We start from the raw sequence: 19284 nt of genomic DNA, 5'->3' as shown, positions 1-19284 counted from the left end.
TTAGATGCGATTTAAGCTTTTCCAGAGAGACAGACATCTGGTCTTGGAAGGCAAAGGGGAGCAGAGGCCAAATTTTGGTGACTGTTGACTAGCAAATGTGGATCTAACAGTTTCCGTCACCCGTGTCCCATCCTTCAGAGACGTCCCTGGGGGCAGTGGCAGTCTTGTGCTCCTTGAGTCGCAGCTCCAGGGCTTTGACCTTACGAGGCCTGAGGCAGCAACCCCCGTCCGCTCTCCAGACCTTCCGTCCACGTAGGCACATAATTCCCTGTACTATATCGCTAATTGTTTTCTCTTTTTTTTTTTGCGAAATACAATGTTTTTTTGCTTCCTGTACTAAAGTACGAGGAATACGCATATCAATCATAATATAAAATCTTAAGGACGGAAGGATGTTCACTGAGGCACAAGTCTATAGTCAGTCAGCAAGACCCCCAGACTGCTACCCCGCAAATATCTCTCGGTCCGGTCTCCATCCCCCATCCCCCTGTACTGACTGTTCTGACTCGGGCCTCGGCCTCCAGGTTTTAGTAGCCTTGGTTCTGGTCACTGTTCACTGTAGCTTCCATCCGAATCTGGTCTTTTCTGATCTCGTCAATTCCTTGTTCAAAATCCTCGAGTGGATCACAACAACCTACAGGACGGTACCCAGACTCTTGGGAGCAGCGCTTCAATATCCGTTAGAATCCGGGCTCCGAGTGTTTCATTCATCTTCTGCCGATTCCATCCACGGAGGAGAGACTGTTCCATGATGTGATCACTGTCGGACCCTCGAGCTGGACCCAGGACAGAACAGAGATTGCTTCCTGTCAACTCCCTCGGAGACATTCTGATCATCATCGATGCTTCTCACATAAGCCAGTTCCTCTCCCCTGTGTCCCATGGCGTGCTGGTTCCTGGACAGGCCATTGTCCTGGCTGCGTCAAGCACGGAAGGTATTTTCCCATACCTGGGACTGCCCACCCACCCCTCTCCCACCACCCCGTCCATCCTGCCTTGTTCGATATGATTCTTTGGTGCCTGCCAAGCCGTGCAGAGAACGTCCACTTCCTCTTGCAGCTTCCCGAGACTCACCCCCTCTGAAAGTTCTCTTAATAAACTCTGATCACTGCCACACTAGAGTGTGGCCTCCTTCTTCGAACTTTCCTGCCCCCCCGCTTTCGGAGGTGGGTTTTCGGTCTCGGGCCCTTCCCCGGGTCTGCGTGAACACCTTCAGCAACACGTTCAGCAACACTGAACGGACTGTCCTCTGACTCTGCCGGGCATTTGCCCGCGTTTTGCTTTTCGGCTGTCGTGCATTCCTTGCCCGTCGTCTACCTGGCAAGCATCGAGTCTGCCTTCAAGACTCAGCTCTCCACTCACTTCCGCCCGAAGCCTCTCTTGTTCTTCTCCCAGGTGGACTTACACGTTTCTTGCTGACCACCGGCGCGTGACGGACGCACACGTCCACCGTGATATTGATCGCCTCTCTCTCCACGAGGCTGTACGTTTCTGTATGGAAAGCACTGTGTCTGCTCGTGATTGAACCTCTAAGAGACTACTAAGATGCGTGACGTATGGTAGGCACCTGGGGAAGCGGAAGGAAGCGGGAGGGGAGGGAGGGGAGGGAGGGTGGGGGACTGAGGCAGGATGGGCAGATACAGACATGGGAGAGAGGCCGAGACAAGTGACTTCACGATTCTGTCCTTTGACTTAACCGGTTTTACAGACTCATCATCTCCGAGCGTTAGCTCCGCTCCTCAAATCACACCTCTTAACTTCCAGACAATTGAGCTTTTTTTTCTTAAACCGTTGGTACAAAAAAAATCTTTCCTTGTAGACCAGGTGCAGAGCCTTTGTCTACATACTCTATAGTTCCACAGCAAAAAATACCTAAAAGAACCATTGTTCTTTTAATCTCCCAGGGGTTCACCTTACAGCTCCAGTGACCATGTCAGTCACTGCTTTATTTTTTGGAGCCAGGACCAGGGACCTGATTCTTGCCCTCCCCTCAACCCTTCCCCCCGTTCTCTCCCTACCCACTCTCAGTCCTCCTCCCTAGATTTTACCGGGGCTCTCCACCATAAAAAAAATACAAAAAAAAAAAAAGAGGAATTTTTACTTTAAGAATAACTCCTCCTCTTTCCCCAACTTTCACTTCAAAAGACATTGGGAAAAGCTGTTCTCTCCACATTGAGAGAACCAATTGCTGGTTCTCTGTCGATTACGAGTAAGACCCCTTGGAGCCGAGCATCCAAAGTGCGTGGGGGTGATGTGGTCCCATGGATTGCACGCGAAGGCTTGAGTTCTAGTTCTGACTCCTTTTTTTCTTAGCCCTGAGACCTTGAAGAAGTACTTTCTAGTCTCTTTGGGGTGACGGTTGCTTTCTTTGTAATTGAGAGCACTGGATAGATGATCTTCGAGGCCCTTGCTATTCTAGCACTCACTGATTTTGCTGTTTTTGGCACCTCGAATAACTAAAAGAACCCAAATTTAGACTCTTATGACAGCAAAAGTGGTTTAAAAATAAGCATAAGCTGTGTATAATGTGTATCTCTGTTTTCTTCTGTTAAGGCGAGAATCTTTAAATCTCTGCTGATTATTTCTACTGAGAAATTTTAAGCATTCAAGAACCTCTCTCCAGGCCCTCCTGCGGGAGACCATGCGGAAGAAGGTGGCCATCATCGGAGCCGGAGTCAGTGGCTTGGCCTCCATACGGTGCTGTCTGGAGGAGGGGCTGGAGCCCACCTGCTTTGAAAGGAGCAACGATGTTGGAGGCCTGTGGAAATTCTCGGTGAGTGGCACCGCACTGGGACACCAACAGAGGGAAGATGGCCTCTTTGGCAAAATAGATCTGATCGGTTCTAATTCAGACTTGGAGGTAGGTCACGAAAGTTGCAGATCTGGAAAGCAAAATATTATCCCTCCCAAACCACTAATGTCCAACCACTCAAAACTTTTCACACCAGCAGGGCTTCTCCCGGAAAGAATATCTCCAGCTTATTAGATACTGTCGCCAGCCTGACAGAGCCCAGACCTCCAGGCCGTAGTGTGATGTCAGTAATTAGTCAAAAACGGCACCACTGCCTCCGCATGCAATCGACAGGGTTCTGTCCCTATTGATCTTAAATCCTGGGAACATAGGGGGAAAGAAGAAGGAAAACCTAGACTGGGGTCAGGAGTCCTGAGTTCTAGTCTCGACTCTCAGGTTTTCCGGGGAGATTTTAGGCAAGCCACCTTTTCCCTGGACTTCAAATGCTCGTGTGTCAAATGTGCCTTTCGATTCTAACGGGTCGCGATGCCAGAATTAACTCGTGTCTCTTGGGCAGACGTTGTAGGTTGTTATATGTAAGGATCGTGTGTATCGTGTGTGTGGTTACTGAATACTCTGTGAGCTCCAAATCCAGAGGCGGGCGGGAGCCGAGGAAGATAGTCTCTGCCATTCAGGCTCATTGTTATAGAAATAATGTAATCGGGAAATATTCATTACAAACACAATTTTTACATTTCAGACGTTAATTTAAAACGTCTAGCCTTTCTGCTATGAATTTCCCAGCGATTATTATTGGATGTAGCTGATACATGTTTGGCCTGAAGACACATCCACATCATTTATCTCGTTATGATATTCTGTCCTGGTCTCTGTTACAGCCCAACCTGCAACCACAGGTTGCTCGAATGGAGGGTATCAGCGCTGAGAACTCACCTCGAGAGCTTTTATTTTAGAAAAAAATTGAGGTCCTACATCCCTGAAAGTATTACATAAGATATAAGATCATTAATTTTTATTTTTCATTAGGGAATAATCGAGAGGGTTGTTTTGTTTTGTTTTGTTTACGAATTCAGTTTTCTTTATTTACATCTGCTCAGGGAGATACAGCCAGCTTAGCCTAAACCATGAAATGGTTCTCTGTTACCTCATTAGCAACAATGAAATGCCGCTTGAGCTTCTATTTTGGCAGAGTCATGTACTAGGTACTAGGATGGCTCATACGTGACACCATCACTCGACATAAATGGCTTCTACTCCATCTAGTGAAGCAAACCATCGTATAGGTCCACGATCCTTAGATAGAAAACGGGCTAAAGCTCACTTAATAGCAAAACCTGTCCTGAAGTCACATGGTCAGAAAACGTGAGTCGAAGCCACAAGACTATTTATCGTCTTTATTGCGTCTCACTGCAGAAACGTCACTGCATTTGATTGCAGGTAGGGTGCTGCCCAAAATCTCACGAGGAGTGTTATGGAAAAATGTCCCAAAAGCTACCATTTCCAAAACATATCTGGCCCTAAGAGTTTCAAATAAGAGGGGATAGAGCTTTACAACAACAAGGTAGCCCTTGGTGACTGTCAACTTAATGAACACGTGCCTTGACCTTTAAAAGAAGGCAGACTGCAAATCTCAGGTCAGGGGAAACTTCCGGCAGGAATGGCACTTGGCTGAGACCCAAAGCACGTCCTCAGACAAGGAAAGTAGGGGTCTCTATGGGACACACCTGCAGAGCTGCCATTTCCGCCCGCCCCGTGCACTGTGTGAATGACATCCCACAGACGTGCAGTCACCAGCAGGGCACCGGTGCCAGCTGGGAGGGGTGTCCAGGTAGGGGTAACCAGCAATCCATGAAGGGCATAGAGAAGGCAACGAACTCGGTCTCTCCTGGGGTCTGTAAGAGAGAGAGCCGGGGCAGCCAGATCGGACAGTTTATTTAAAGAAGCAACGGCTGACAGAGCGATAAGACGCAAAGTCCAACTGTAGGTTATTCCAGAGAGAGGGCGTCTCTTTTCCATAATGTTGCTGTGTCTGAGGAGAATTATACCCAAGGGCCTGCGGGGATGAAACACATGCAAGTATTCTAACCTTTAGTCCCTTTCACACCCCCCTCCTCTTCCTTCTTTTCAAAGGAAAGCTGCTTTGGCACAATGTATGATCAGAGAGGGATTTTTGAAAAATAGGTTACATAAGCTTTTGTCTTGCAAGTCCTGTGAGGCAGAACCTGTTCCCGAAGAGAGACACATGATAATTCTGAACTTTTCACCATGTGCTTTTCCTGTAAAAGGAAAACCAAACACTTGAGGGCTGAATATAAGTTTTACGTTTCATACATTCTAATAGGACCTCGCGGCCTCAAAAGGTTTTAATCTGCTATGATAATAGGCTGCTCAACAAGCTGTATACAATAGGTTGGGATCATTTTGACTGCGACTAAGGGTAAACAGAACGATCTGGACTTTTGTTCTACTTATTTATTCTTCTCATGCATTCATTTACTCATTCAGCAAATATGTATTTGGGTACATTATGTATGGGGTGCTGTGTTAGGTATAACTGCAGATAAGAGGCAAAGCAGGCAGCCCCTATTTTAGAGGAAACAAGTACCAGAATAGCTTTACTACAAGTGAAGACGTGACTAGGGCGGTGAAGACGGTCAGAGCATGGTGGGGAGGAGAGACCTTCCGGTTGATGAGGGCACCACGAGGGGAAGCAGGAGGGAGGAGGCAGCCTCTGAGCTGGACCTTGAGGGTATATGGAGACCAGCAAAAACGAGACTGATAAGCAAAGATGAAATATGAGAGGAGATCAAGGTGTGCACAGCGTTTGCAAACTAGCCTCCGACCTTGCCCTCAAGATACTTATGTTCTAGCAGCGAAGATGAGACACAGACGCAGTTGTAACCATAGACAGATGGTGACAGTGTGCCCTCAGCCACTTGGAGCTCTGGGTCTAGGGCAAGCTCTCCGAGCCAGAGGCAGAGTCTGAGCTTAATTTCCTCCTTACTGGCTCAAACCACCCCAAGATTGAAATAATGAAAATGCAGGGTCTCTGGAGTTGTCTGTTGCCATACATCTGTTTCTTTTTTTTTTTTTTGAGAACAGCCTTTTAGGGGGGAAAAAAAACCCCAGCAAAACAGAAACAAGGAGCCGTAGGGTACATAGTCTTCTCTCATGTTCTGAGCGGCTAGTGTCCAGGGGACAAAAGGCAGAGTTCATCAACGATTCAATGATGGAAATAATCCAAGGGCAGGCTCGTCCATGTTTGAACCGGTCCCCCGGCTACAGCTCAGCCCTCTCGCCCTTCCCCGCTCTCCTCCCCTCGACCATCAGGGAAAGCTCCTGGCTCTGGGTGAACGGCGGGGTGGAGTGGGGGGACTCCGACCTGAGCACCTGCCAGGCATGAAGGCTTCACCCTCTGTCTGACCTTAGCAGAAATTTCCAAGTCAGGTTTAAAAAGTTAAAATCTCTGGACTTAGCTATTCTAAGAAGTACAGCAATCATGAGTAAAGGAAGTTTATTTTCAGCTTGAGGTTTAAAACATCGAAGCCTCAGGCAGCTCCCCCGAGAGACACGCTCCTCCCATTTCTCTCCAGTACTTTTTGCCTCCGTCTTCCAGAGGTCAGCTGGGGCTGGAGAGAGACGGACATGGTGAATCCAGCGGCAACATGACATCATCTTCCTCGTCCTTCATCTCATGGGCGTTCTTTCAGGATGTGGGGAAGCGGAGGCTGCCAGCTTTCGAATGTACTTTCTAGGCAGCACATGGCGTGAACTTTAGTCCTGCCCTTGCGACAGAGAGGAAATGTTGATTTTTCAATCAAGCCTCGCACTGCTTTTCAAAAGAAGCTATTTTTCAATTATACAGTGGCTTTAACATGAAGAGCAGAATCTTTCGGCCCCTCTCTGGTGAGGGGTGTACACCTCTAACTGGTAACATAAGGAGCCCCTCAAGCACAGAATTCAGTTACGACAGAGCAGTGGTTCCCCATACATGGTCCCTAGACCAGCAGCAACAGTGTCCCCTGGCACTTGTAAACACAAATTCTCAGGCTTCAACCCAGAGATGCCGAATCAGAATTTGTGGGGTCAGGCCCAGGAAGCTATGGCCTGAGGAGCCCTTCGGGTGAGTCTGAGCACGCCAAAGTCGGGAAGCCACGCCAAGAGAAGGCTCCGCGGCTGTGGCGGGGGACAGTGAACGCCACAGAGCCAGCCACAGGGGCTGGAGGCTGCAGCCTCTCCTTCCGACCATTTACTTGTCCCTTTGTTTTTCCAACCTGAGTGTGAGGTCAGGACCAGTGTTCTGATTGGAAAAAGAAAGAAAACTCTGTGGGACTAAAATCACAGAGGAAATCCTGAGGGTCACTGGAATAAGAGGCCCACGGCGGACAGCAGCCAGCTCTGTGCCAGGAACCGCGCTGAAGGCTTTTCTGTCCGTATCGTACAGAGAGACCTGCTCATTTTCTTCATGGGTCTTTGGGTTTCGTTTTGTTTTTTTTTGTTTTTTTTAAAGCTTCTCATCCACCAAGCATTGAATATTGACTGGGGGGAACACCATCCTTGGCTTCCTTCCTAAGCCTGTTATTCTCCCTAGGACCATGCAGAAGAAGGCAGAGCCAGCATTTACCCGTCTGTGTTCACCAACTCTTCCAAAGAGATGATGTGCTTCCCAGACTTCCCGTACCCCGACGATTACCCCAACTTCATGCACCACAGCAAGCTCCAGGAATACATAGAGGCTTTTGCCCAAAAGAAGAATCTCTTAAGATATATTCGGTTTGAGGTAAGGGCCTCCAAATATCTGTGCCGTTGGTACCCGGATGCGTACGGGTCAGAAAGGCAGCAAGGACACAGCGCTTCACGACAGAAACCAGAGCCAGGTGGCGGCGGGACGTTGAGAGGCGAGGCGAGGCGTTGGTTCGGATTATAAAGTACTCAACGCATTGGGGTTTTTATCCCTAAATAAATTCCCCACCAGGGTCTGAGGGCTTTCAAGACTCCATAGAAAATGCTGGAGGCAGCCATGCTCTCACGGTGTGCTTTCTACCCTGATGCGCTCCCATTTTAGGAGCAATCCCAGAGTCCCTGGTCCATATTTAGACTTCGTGTCAATGAGTTGTGGGTCATGAAAACGTGGTATTCCTTACAAGTTCTTCCATGATGAAGAGTAGCAACTTAAATAAATGGTTAATACGGTATTTTCTCTCATCTTTCATCCACTTAGCTCCTTAGATTAGGAGCCTTAGAAATTATGGTATAGCGGCATCATCTCCATAAATAACAATAATGCTGCACCATTGTTTAGAACTCTTAACATCAGTTCATTATTGTTAAATACAAAGCACATATACTTACAAAGATAATCGGCAAAAGTGTGAATTGGGATTATATGGAATTCTATTTATTATGTCAAAATAATAAATAAAATCATAAAATTATATTATAAATTTATAAATTATAAATTATGTTATATTATATTATAAATTATATTATATCATAATATAATTTATAATTTATAAATTATATGATATAATTTATAATTTATAAATTATATTATAAGTTATATAATTTATAAATTATATTATATAATTTGTTATATTATATAATTTATAAATTATATTATATAATTTATTATATTATAAAATTATATAATCCCAATTATAATTATTAATTATAATAAATATAATGAATTCAAATAATTATAAGAATTTGATTCAGTTAATTATAATAATTAAATATGATTACAATTGTATTTAATATAATTTAGATTTTATATATACTTTCCCTATAGTCATACTATGGAGAGCAAAGGTGAGATTAAGAAAGACTGACCCCTAGGACATTCCTATATTTATGGAATAGTTGGAAGATGAAGTCAGAGAGGAAAAGAAATCGTGAATGTCCATGGAGGGTGTCAGTACATAAATGACATGACATCCTCCACCAGAGCACTTAGTATCGTATACCCCAAATCTACTAACGAGATGTCAAAAGAGTAAATACATCCCAGTAAGTACTTTTCCTTGCGAAATCTGAAGATTCACTGTGACTCCTATTTTATTATCGTCCCATACATTTCCCAATGACCAGGAGAGCTCATAACAGTTATTTCGTCCACAGAAACACCGCTAATAAATAAACAAATAAACAAACAGAATTGTAAGTAGAAGGAATTTCTTTCTGATTTTCTTTAAGACCCTGGTTTCCAGTATAAAGAAATGTCCCAGCTTCAGAGTTACTGGCCAATGGGAAGTTGTCTCGGAAAAGAATGGGAAGCAGGAATCCGCTACTTTTGACGCTGTAATGATTTGTTCGGGCCATCATGTATACCCCAATCTGCCAAGCGATTCTTTTCCTGGTAAGTCTGGAAAATATATAATAATCTGAGGACTTATACACAAACATCAAGGTTAGAATAGATCTTTCCATTGAGCATACATAACGATTGTTAAGGTTCCAAAGATTTCAAAACAAAAGTTTTGAGTTTGATGATAGGTGAGACCTAGTAATAATTGGCCTCCTGAACCCCTATACTAAAAGAATCAAGGACCTGCAAGTTTGAGATAAGATGAAGACTCAGGTCCTTATCTTAGGCACACTAACTCACACATAAGTCCTGACTGCACATGAGATCCCTGAATGAAGGTACATTCAGAAAAGTAGAGTCCAACTACCAAATTGTTTAAAGAAAGTCAATTTTTCTTATAATAGAAACATCTTTGTTATTTATAGAGAAAAGCTGGGTTTTCTAATTTCATATATATCCACATTTTTCAAATTCACTTTAGAAATCTGTGTGTGTGTGTGTGTGTGTGTGTGTGTGGTGGTGTGTAGTGGCACACTTCATTACTAAACTTAAGTGGCAAACATCAAATAAATACAATACACAAGTAACCTCCTTTCCTTCCTTCATTCTTTCTTTCCTTCCTTCCTTGCAATAGAAACACCTGTCCACTCAAAAATATTGGAGTTCCCATTCAAAGCATGATTTTCATTGGCCAAGATACTTAAAAGAGTAGAGAGTCAGGAAGAATAAGAGGTCAAAACCAACAACGTTAAGAGGCAGTATCTTTCCTGTAGACTAAGAATAATTACCATCAGCTTGGAATGCTTGGGCTCAACTCCTTATCCCACTGGCTCCTTACCATATGACCTTAGACAAGTCCTTATTTGTCTCAATTTCCTTGTCTTTTAAAATAAGATAATACTAATACCAACCATTCAAAGATGTTATCGAGAGTAAATGATTAGAACGTGCAAAGCCTTTAGGAGAGGGCCCAGCCCACAGTATTAACTATTAGCTATTTTTATTATAAAAATAGAAATGTTCATAGTTAAGGGGTTTTTTTTCAAGACAGTAAAAGTAATTATTTGAGGGAGGGGTGTCGTGTCAAAAAACCACCAAAAGAATAAATGCATTTCAACTAGGGAATTTTTTTAAAAAATTAAGACTGATTAATGAGAAGTTTAGAAATAAAAATATCCAAAAAAGGGAGTTTTCATTATTTCTTCTGAAAATCAACTCAGACCACTCCCTATGTTCCACTTAGGCCTAGACAAGTTTCAAGGCCATTACCTCCACAGCCGGGACTACAAGGGCCCAGAAGCCTTCAAGGGGAAAAGGGTCCTCGTGATTGGCCTGGGGAACTCGGCATGTGACATTGCTGTTGAGCTCAGTCACCTGGCTACACAGGTAAGTGATCTAAAGGGTCTGAGGACACCGACCTTGAGTATGGCTATACTACAGAATCAGCAGCCTGGCACTGAGGATGATCTTCGTCACGTCATCCCACAAGGGAGCCACATGCTGTGCAGGTCCCTTAAGTCAGGGAGGACTGCAGACACCCTCCTTGTGCAGCAAAGTAATGTGGCCCATGCTAGTAAGAAAGTACATTCTGCTGGACTCAGAGGTAAGTGTGTGTGTGTGTGTGTGTGTGTGTGTGCGCATTTCTGTTTCAATTTTATGTTCTGATAGCTTCCAAGCACACTGGTGACTAATCAGACTCTACTTTATTTATTTATCATCTGACGGTATTTCTTATCATGTACCCTGTGAAAGGCACTCAGCTGACCACTCTGAAGGTCTGGGAGATACACAAGATTTAGTTCTTCCTACTGTTTATCCATTCAACAGCCAGTGCTCAACAAATATCAGGTGCTTCCTATGTGTCAAAATTATGTCAGACTACGAACACACACAGAAATAAAAGTCAGATTTCTTCCCAACTTCAAGGAGCAGGCAATGGGTAGAGGTGGGATGACAGGTAAGCGGACCACCGCAGAAGGAGGTAATGTGACTTCAATGCCATTCAGTATGGCAGGGGCAGCACCATGGAAAGAGAACCCAACTTAGCCAGGCTGCAGGCAGAGAACGTCTCCTAGAGACTCCGAGCTGTGCCATGTGCAATCAGTAGACCCCGAAGAAACAACGTATTTTAAAGGAAATAGGTGCTCAATGAATTCTTAAATGTAAGTAGATAAAAGCTAAGAATTTTTTAAAAGTCAGATTCCCTTGGATTATTACACGAGTGGTACAATGGCCAGGCAGTGGGTTTGTCTCAGGGCTGAGGGAGCCGTCATGGTCCGAGACACCCAGCAAAGGTGCTGCTGGGTGAGTGTGTAGGGAGACCAGAGACGGAGAACAGAGTTAAATCTCTGGCATCTCCTCAGCCTGATTTCAGCTAAAGATTTAGCTACATTTCCCCCACCCAACCCAGCAACTGCCACCACCCACCACCACTGAGGTTGGCTGGATCGGCTGGTGTCCACCAGACCTACCGTGTTAGTCTACGAGTGTGTGAAGACAAAACCTGTCACGGTTGAATACAGAGCCCTCTTGTTTCAAGAAGGCAGGTCCTCATTCTTACAACAGCGAAGCACTAGCTCTCTGGGTTGGGGAAAGGGAAGAGTTCTGCCTCTACCTGGTCTTAATCATGGACAACTCATCGTGACCCACCTCTTTAAAATTGCTCCTGTCTGAATACTGAGGGAAATGTATAGAGACGTCCATAGAATTGTGTCTTATCTACTCATTTCTTAAGGGGTGACACTGATATCTATGTGGCCTTCCCCACCAGGTCATTATCAGCACCAGAAGTGGTTCCTGGGTCACGAGCCGGCTTTGGGATGATGGCTGTCCTTGGGACATGGTGTATGTCACCCGCTTTGCAAGCCTCCTCTGGAATGTTCTTCCTTCATTTGTCTCTGACTGGTTATATGTCAAGAAGATGAACACGTGGTTTAAGCACGAGAACTATGGCCTGATGCCTTTAAATGGGTACTATGAATAATACGCATTTGTCATTCAAAAGAGTGGGGCGCTGGTTTAAGTTGAATTCTTTCTCTCTAGGTCTGACTTTAGTTGTCTCGCTGAGGCTGCTGGGATTAAATTGAGGACTGCATAGGTGACATTGTATGCCCAGAGGCCACGTATGGGATGAAAATCTTATTGAAATCAGTCTAGTGGGGAAAGGAGTATGGAAAAATTCAAACTGGGGACGCAGCAGGCAGCTAGATCACCCTGACATGCAGGATCCAGCTGTGGAAGCTACAAGTTAACAGTACGGAATTTTGAGAGCTGAGCTAACTCATGAATTGTGTTGGTTTGTTTTTGTTTTTGTTTTTTTGGTTTTTTGAGGATTATCTCATTCATGCTTATGGGTGAATGGAGATAGGAATAATAACAACAATACCTACTCCTCAAGACTGTTCTGGTGTTCACTAAGATAAAAGACGTAAGACCTACTTTGTAAACTATAAAGCGGCACAAAGTATTCATTCTTGATAATCTCAAATTTTCGAACGCACCTCTATGGATCGATGAACAGAGTGGTGTTAATCAACACATCTCGATGAGTGGGGGGGGTCGAAACCAAAGCGCACACCTCCTCCACCACCGAAGGGTCACACTTTGGCAGGACGGTCAGGAGGCATGGGACAGACATGTCAGGTGTTGGGACTTCCCAGAACTGAGAGGCCAATGAAATTAACAAGATTCGCTTGTGTCCTTCTCTATGGAGACAGAGCCCAACTTCCACTAATGAGAAAAACATTCGAGTTGGAAGTATCACTATGTCAAGAGAAAAAATATTTAAGTGGGTAAGCAAAGAAAGGACTCACTGAGAAATTTCATCTCTGGCCCATGCCAGCAAGTGCTTCATTGTGTGTAGAGAAACAGGTTAAAGAAAAGTAAGAGGCAACTGGAAACTGAAACGACAAATACAAGGCTTGGGAGCCCAACCCTCAGTCCACAGCACGTGTCCTACCTAGTCGGGCAGACCGCTAGATGCCTAGACAGAAAGACGAGATGATTTCACGTATTTGAAATTATGTTTCATGCAATAGGAGTCCCAAAGCTTGATCTGGTTAAGATTTCGTTTGTCTTGTAAGAGTAACTGAAAACTGTATTTTGGCTTTGTCCTTTAGACATTAATTAATACATCGTTTTGGAAATCCACTCCTAAGAACTAAGCTCCCTCCCGGAAAGGGTTCCAAGCTCCCTGAGATACTGACGACACATCCTCACTCCCGCTCAGAACAGAAGGGGGAGACGGGAGAGGGAAACAGATTTTCCTGCGACCGACTCTTTGTCACCTTATAAGACAGAAGAAGAGGTTGCAGGATTATAGAGGCGGAGAACAGTGTGGAAGCATAGAGACAAATTCTAAGATTTATAAAGTTTCTCAGTGTTTGAGATAGTTGGAAGATGTTCCCAAACCTCTGAAGGAAACAACTCAAAATGAAGAATGTCGTCGAAAAAAACCTCATTCCTTGAATTTTGGCAGCTGAAGTGCAGGATCAAAGTTGTTATCCTTTCTTTAGTGACCAGAGTTGATGAAAGGAAACCAAAGGTGGCAATAAAACATCAGGGGGGTCGTTTTATAAACTATATCAATGTCTCACCAATGTACTGTATACTTGAAACTAATAATAAAATTTAAAAAAAAAAAAAAGAATCCCACCACAATGATGAGGCCTTAGTTACAATAATAGCTCACTTATAATAACGATGCTTACAGGTGCCAGGCACTCTTTTAAATGCTTTACAGATTACTCATGAAATTCTCACGACAACCCCATAAGGTAGATTCTGTATTGTCCCCATTTGATGAATAAGGAAACATACTGGGATGTGGTAGCTAGTAAAAGATGGAGCCAGGCTATAAATTCGGGTCATCTCTCTCCAGAGTCAACACTCTTAATCCTTTTATTACGTCTAGGAATTAGTTTTATTCTAATCTATTTGGTGAGTCTCCAAATAGTCTAGGTACGCATAAGAGAATCTTCAAGTTTCCAGGGGCCAAGAGAGGCAGCTCAGACAGACAATTCCAGACAACAGAAAAAGAACTGCCCAAAAGAAGAGCTCGGTTGTCCCCAAGCTGATGCCTAACTGCTCGAATGTAGTTGCAATGCTATGGGCTGTCGCGGAGATTTCTTGGAGATGAAATAGTTTATGGCAACGGCCTTTGTCTCTTGCTTCTGCACAGCACCCTGAGGAATGAGCCTGTTTTCAACGACGAGCTCCCATCACGCATCCTGTGTGGCACCGTGTCCATCAAGCCCGGGGTGAAGGAGTTCACAGAGACCTCGGCCGTGTTCGAGGATGGGACCGTCTTTGAGGCCATCGACTTTGTCGTCTTTGCAACCGGCTATAATTATGCCTACCCCTACCTTGATGACTCCATCATCCAGAACAGGAACAAGGAGCTCTACTTGTTTAAAGGCATCTTCCCCCCGCTGATGGAGAAGCCGACCTTGGCTGTGATTGGCCTTGTCCAGTCCCTTGGGGCTGCCATCCCCACAGCCGACCAGCAAGCCCGCTGGGCTGTTAAAGTGTTTACAAGTAAGTGGGCCATCTTGTCTTCCATTCCTTTAGTCAGTGGACATTTATTAAGCACCTACTGTATGCCGAGCACTGCGCCAGGTGCTGGAGATGTAACAGAAATAAGACAGACGTGCTCCATGACCTCAGAGAGCAAGTACACCGGCTCCTCAGATTTCTGTTTCTGTGAACTGTTATTCTACTAAAGATACCAAAGAAAGCTCCTCTTGATACAAAATCTTTTAGGGACAGAGTTCATAAATATTGAACGAAATTCATCACATGTCATTATACATTTCTGATTGCTTTGTTTTTTTTCAATATTTCCCTCTTCATTTCTATTTTTAGACTCATGTACCCTGCCGACTCCAAAGGAAATGATGGATGATATTGATAAGAAAATGGACAAGAAACTCAAGTGGTAAGAGATTGTATCTGCTAATGAAATGGAACACTAGCTATAATCGCCCAGTAGCAGATGGCGAATGATAGTCACTATAGTTCTCCCGTATAATACTAGGACACAGGTTCTCAAACAGGGCTCATTTTGGCCCCCAGGAAACATTTGACAAAGTCCGGAGACATTTTTGGTCATCATAAGTGAAGAAGGCACACTACCAGTGTCTAATGAGTAGAAACTGGGGGTGCCGCCAAACTTCCAACAGTGCAGAGGGCAGTCCACCCACACAGAGAAGTGTCCAGTTCAAAACGCCAGGAGCGCTAAGATTCAGAAAGAGCTGTAACACTTTCCGCAAGAGCTCCATTCTCATCAAATCAGCCGCTTGTCTGTCCTAGCCACGGCAATCAAAAAAAAAAAAAAAAAAAAGGAAAGAAAGAAAAAGAAAGAAAAAAGAAAGAAAGAAAAGATATCCAAATTGGAAAGGAAGAAGTAAAATTGTCACTATTCGCAGGTAATGTAATACCGTCTATAGAAAACTAAAGATTTCGCATAAATAAATAAATAAATAAATGAAATTCAAATAAATGAATTCAGTAAAGTTGCAGGATACAAATCAATATTCAGAAATCTGTTTTATTTCTATATGTAAATAATGAACTATGAGAAAGAGAAACTGAGAGGACAACCCCATGTGCAATTGTATCAAAAAGAATAAAATACCTGGGACAAAATTTAACCAATGAGGTAAAAGACCTGTACCCAGAAAATTATAACACAATGGTGAAAGAAGTATCTTGAAGAAGACACAAATAAATGGAATGATATACAGTGCTCACGAACTGGAAGAATTAAGAACATTAAAATGTCCACACTACCCAAAGCAATCTACAGATTTAATGCAATCTCTACCAAAATACTAATAGCATTTTTCACAGAACTAGAACAAATAATCCTTAAATTTACATGGAACCAAAAAAGACCTGAATAGCCAAAGAAATCTTGAAAAAGAAGAACAAAGTTGGAGGTATCGTGCTCCATGGTTTCAAACTATAATACAAAGCTATAGTAATCAAATCAGCGTGGTAATGACACAAAAACAGACACAGATTGATGGAAACAAACCACACCTATATGGTCAATTAATCTACAACGAAAGAGGCAAGAATATACAGTGGAAAAAAGACAGTCTCTTCAAGACCTGATGCTGGGAAAACTGAATGAATACATGCAAAAAAATGAAACCAGACCACTTTCTTACACTGTATGCAAAAATAAACTCGAAATGGATGAAAGACTTAAACGTAAGACCTAAAACCATAACACTCCTAGAAGAAAACATAGGCAGTAACCTCTTTGACATGCCTTTGCAATATGTTTTGACTATGTCTCCTTGGGTAAAGTCATCAAAAGGAAAAATAAACAAACGTGAACTACATCAAAGTAAAAAGCTTTTGCAACGAACGAACAAATGGAAAAACTCATAGATACAGACAAGCCAATGTTGGTCACCAGAGGGGAAGAGGGTTGGTGGGAGACAGAACGAGTAAATGGGGTCAAACAGAAGGTAATAGAAGGAGACTAGACTTTGGGTGGTGAGCACACAACAGAGTATACGGATGTTGTGTTATAAAGTTGTACATCTGAAATTTATATGTTTTTAACTAATGTTACCCCAATAAATTTAATTCAAAAAAAAAAATAAGAAGCTTTTGCACAGTGAAGGAAACTATCAATAAGATTAAAAAGTGACCTACTGAATGGGATACTCGCAAATGATATACCCAGTAAGGGGTTAAACTACCCAAAAGACATAAAGAACTCATACGACATGAAAAAACAACCTGATTAAAAAATGGGCAGAGGCCCCGAATAGGCATTTCTCCAAAGACATACAGATGGTCAACAGACAGATGAAAAAATGTTCAACATCGATAATCACCCAGAAAATGCAAATCAAAATCACACTGAGATATCACCTCACACCTGTCAGAATGGCTATTACCAAAAAGACAACAAATAACAAATGTTGGCGAGGATGTGAGAATGTATGGTTGGCGAGAAAACGGAACCCTTGTACACTGTTGGTGGGACTGTAAATTAGTGCAGCCACTAGGAAAACCAATGGCGAGTCCTCAAAAAATTAACACTAGAACTACTGTATGACCCAGCAATTCCACTTTTGGGTATTTATCTAAAGAACATAGAAACAATAATTTTAAAAAAATGTATGCACCCCTACGTTCATTGCAGCATTGTTTATAATAGCCAACCTCTGGAAGCAACCTGTGTTCATTGCTAGGCGATGGATAAAGAAGTGGCACATTTATAGCTGGAATAAAACTGAGCCATTAAAAAAGAATAAAATCTTTCCATTCGCAATGACATGGATGGGCCTAGAGAGAACGATGTTGTGTGTTCAACTATAGCTAAAAAAATAAAATTAAAAACAAAAAGAATTGTCAAGTATTAAAAAGAAAAGTAAGTTCATCAGTCACCTTAAGACCATAGGGTCAGTTCACTCAGGCCACATGGCCAGAGGCAAAAGCTCAAAATGACATCAAACTTGTCTAAGCTATTGGGAAGAAGAGAAAAATAAAAGCTCATTCACAGCCAAAGAACAAATGGTAAATTCAGTGTTGGGGAAAGAGAGAGGCGTGGGGTACTACTGGAGGTACTGACTAAAATGTTCCTCTACTGAGATAGAAAATAAGAAACTGGTCACGACTCATCGCAATGTGTTCTTCTCTTTGCTCAGGTTCGGCCAGAGCCAGACTTTGCAGACCGATTACGTCACATACATGGACGAGCTGGGCTCCTTCATAGGGGCCAAGCCCAACATACCATGGCTGCTCCTGACTGATCCCCAGCTTGCCCTCGAGGTGTACTTCGGTCCTTGCAGCCCATACCAGTTTCGACTTATGGGCCCAGGGAAGTGGGATGGAGCCAGAAAGGCCATCATGACCCAATGGGACCGGACAGTCAAGCCAATGAGGACAAGAGCTGTCAGTGAAGCTCACAGACCCCAACCCTTTTATGACCTGCTTAAAATGCTTTTATTTCCACTGCTGCTTCTTTCTGTTTTGCTTATGTTCTATTAATGAGAAAGCTCTTTGGGTCTCAGAGTTCAGCCTAGAACTTTAACGGCAGATATGCCTATACATACAGATATATAAAATCTCATAGCTGCTTTTTCCCCTCCTGCAGATGTAAAAACGAATTCTGGCCCATTGGACTCCAAGTCTAAATAAAATGGAAATACTCAGCCTCTCTCTTCTGATGAGAATCTATATTCTAAAAGGCTTTTTACGTGCTAAATTGGCAAGTGCGGAGATGCCTGGTATAAAAAAGACGGGAGGGTAAATGGGAGTGAGCACAGAGTTGCAGGCTGAATAAAGTTTGCTGTGGTTTATTGCTAACATATAGAAATGGAATCATTTGTTCTATGAACTTTTACGTAGATTTCATAATACTTTCTACATAATCATGTTATCTGAAAATAAAGATAGTTTTACTTCTCCCATTCCAATTTGGATGTCTTTTATTTCTTTTTGTTGCCTTCCTGCACTGGCTAGAAACTCCAGTAGAATGTTGAATAAAATAGTGAGATCAGACATCTTTGCCTTGTTCTTGATCTTAGGAATAAAGTATCCAGTCTTCCACGATTAAGTATGACGTTAGCTGTAGATTTTTTCATAAATGACCTTTAAGTTGAAGGAGTTTTCTTTTATTCCTAGTTTGCTGACAGTTTTTGATAATATTTTTATCTGCTTTTGGTATCAGTGTAATGACAGTCTCACAGAATAAGTGAGAGAGTATTCTTTCCTCTTTAATTTTCCAGAAGAGCTGTGTATGATTGGCATCCTTACTTTCTTAAATGTTTGGTAGAATTGACCAGTGAAGCCATCTTGGCCTGAAGTTCTTTGTGGGAACATTTTTAAACTACAATTCCAAGTTCTTCAGCAGAGGTAAGATTACACACAATACGCGTTTCTTCTTGAGAGAACTTTGGCTGTCTGTGTCTTTCCAGCAGTTTGTTCTTTTCCATAAGGTAATTCAATATAGACAGTACAGTCTTTTCAACAAACGGTACTGGGACAATTAGATATTCATATGAGATGAAAAAATAATGATCTACAAACATATAGAGACATGAGGAGAACAAGAAAAAACAATATTTTCAGTGGGGGTGTCTGTGCTTCAGGAACATGTTTTGGGGTATGAGTCTCCTCCCTAACCCACACCCAACATGAGAGGGGTGTTTTCCCCAACCTAGACCCTGGTAGAAGTGTGGCTAAGTGCAGTGTCGACCCTTCA

The 19284-nt window shown here is 43.0% G+C and overlaps 1 protein-coding gene across 3 annotated transcripts; it reads left to right on the top strand.

Annotated features, from left to right (window-relative positions):
* The first annotated feature begins 1430 nt into the window (after nt 1-1430).
* Nucleotides 1431-18698, top strand: LOC120617737 (putative dimethylaniline monooxygenase [N-oxide-forming] 6). 3 transcript variants are annotated; one of them, XM_039881602.1, is made up of 9 exons: nt 1431-1559; nt 2554-2773; nt 7344-7532; nt 8945-9107; nt 10300-10442; nt 11827-12026; nt 14236-14591; nt 14919-14991; nt 17726-18698. In XM_039881602.1, exons 2-9 carry the CDS (start codon nt 2642-2644, stop codon nt 18066-18068), a joined length of 1599 nt encoding a protein of 532 aa, XP_039737536.1. In that variant the 5' UTR covers nt 1431-1559; nt 2554-2641; the 3' UTR covers nt 18069-18698. The 3 variants fall into 3 exon arrangements, with proteins under 3 accessions (XP_039737536.1, XP_039737535.1, XP_039737537.1); XM_039881601.1 differs by lacking the exon at nt 1431-1559 and adding an exon at nt 2151-2238 and having other exon boundaries at nt 17726-18697; XM_039881603.1 differs by lacking the exon at nt 1431-1559 and adding an exon at nt 2163-2209.
* Nucleotides 18699-19284: the final 586 nt, after the last annotated feature.

Source organism: Pteropus medius, unplaced genomic scaffold, assembly GCF_902729225.1.
Source record: "Pteropus medius unplaced genomic scaffold, Ma_sr-lr_union100, whole genome shotgun sequence".
Lineage (NCBI taxonomy): Eukaryota > Metazoa > Chordata > Mammalia > Chiroptera > Pteropodidae > Pteropus > Pteropus medius.
The sequence above is the reverse complement of the archived record's forward strand: the minus strand, read 5'-3'. Positions and strand labels throughout refer to the sequence as shown.

Excerpts from the sequence above, each read along its gene's own strand:
- LOC120617737 (XM_039881602.1), top strand. The coding sequence starts at position 2,642 with ATGCGGAAGAAGGTGGCCATCATCGGAGCCGGAGTCAGTGGCTTGGCC. Across the intron at positions 12,027-14,235 it reads GGCCTGATGCCTTTAAATGG|CACCCTGAGGAATGAGCCTG; the intron begins GTACTATGAATA and ends GCTTCTGCACAG. Across the intron at positions 14,592-14,918 it reads GGCTGTTAAAGTGTTTACAA|ACTCATGTACCCTGCCGACT; the intron begins GTAAGTGGGCCA and ends TTCTATTTTTAG.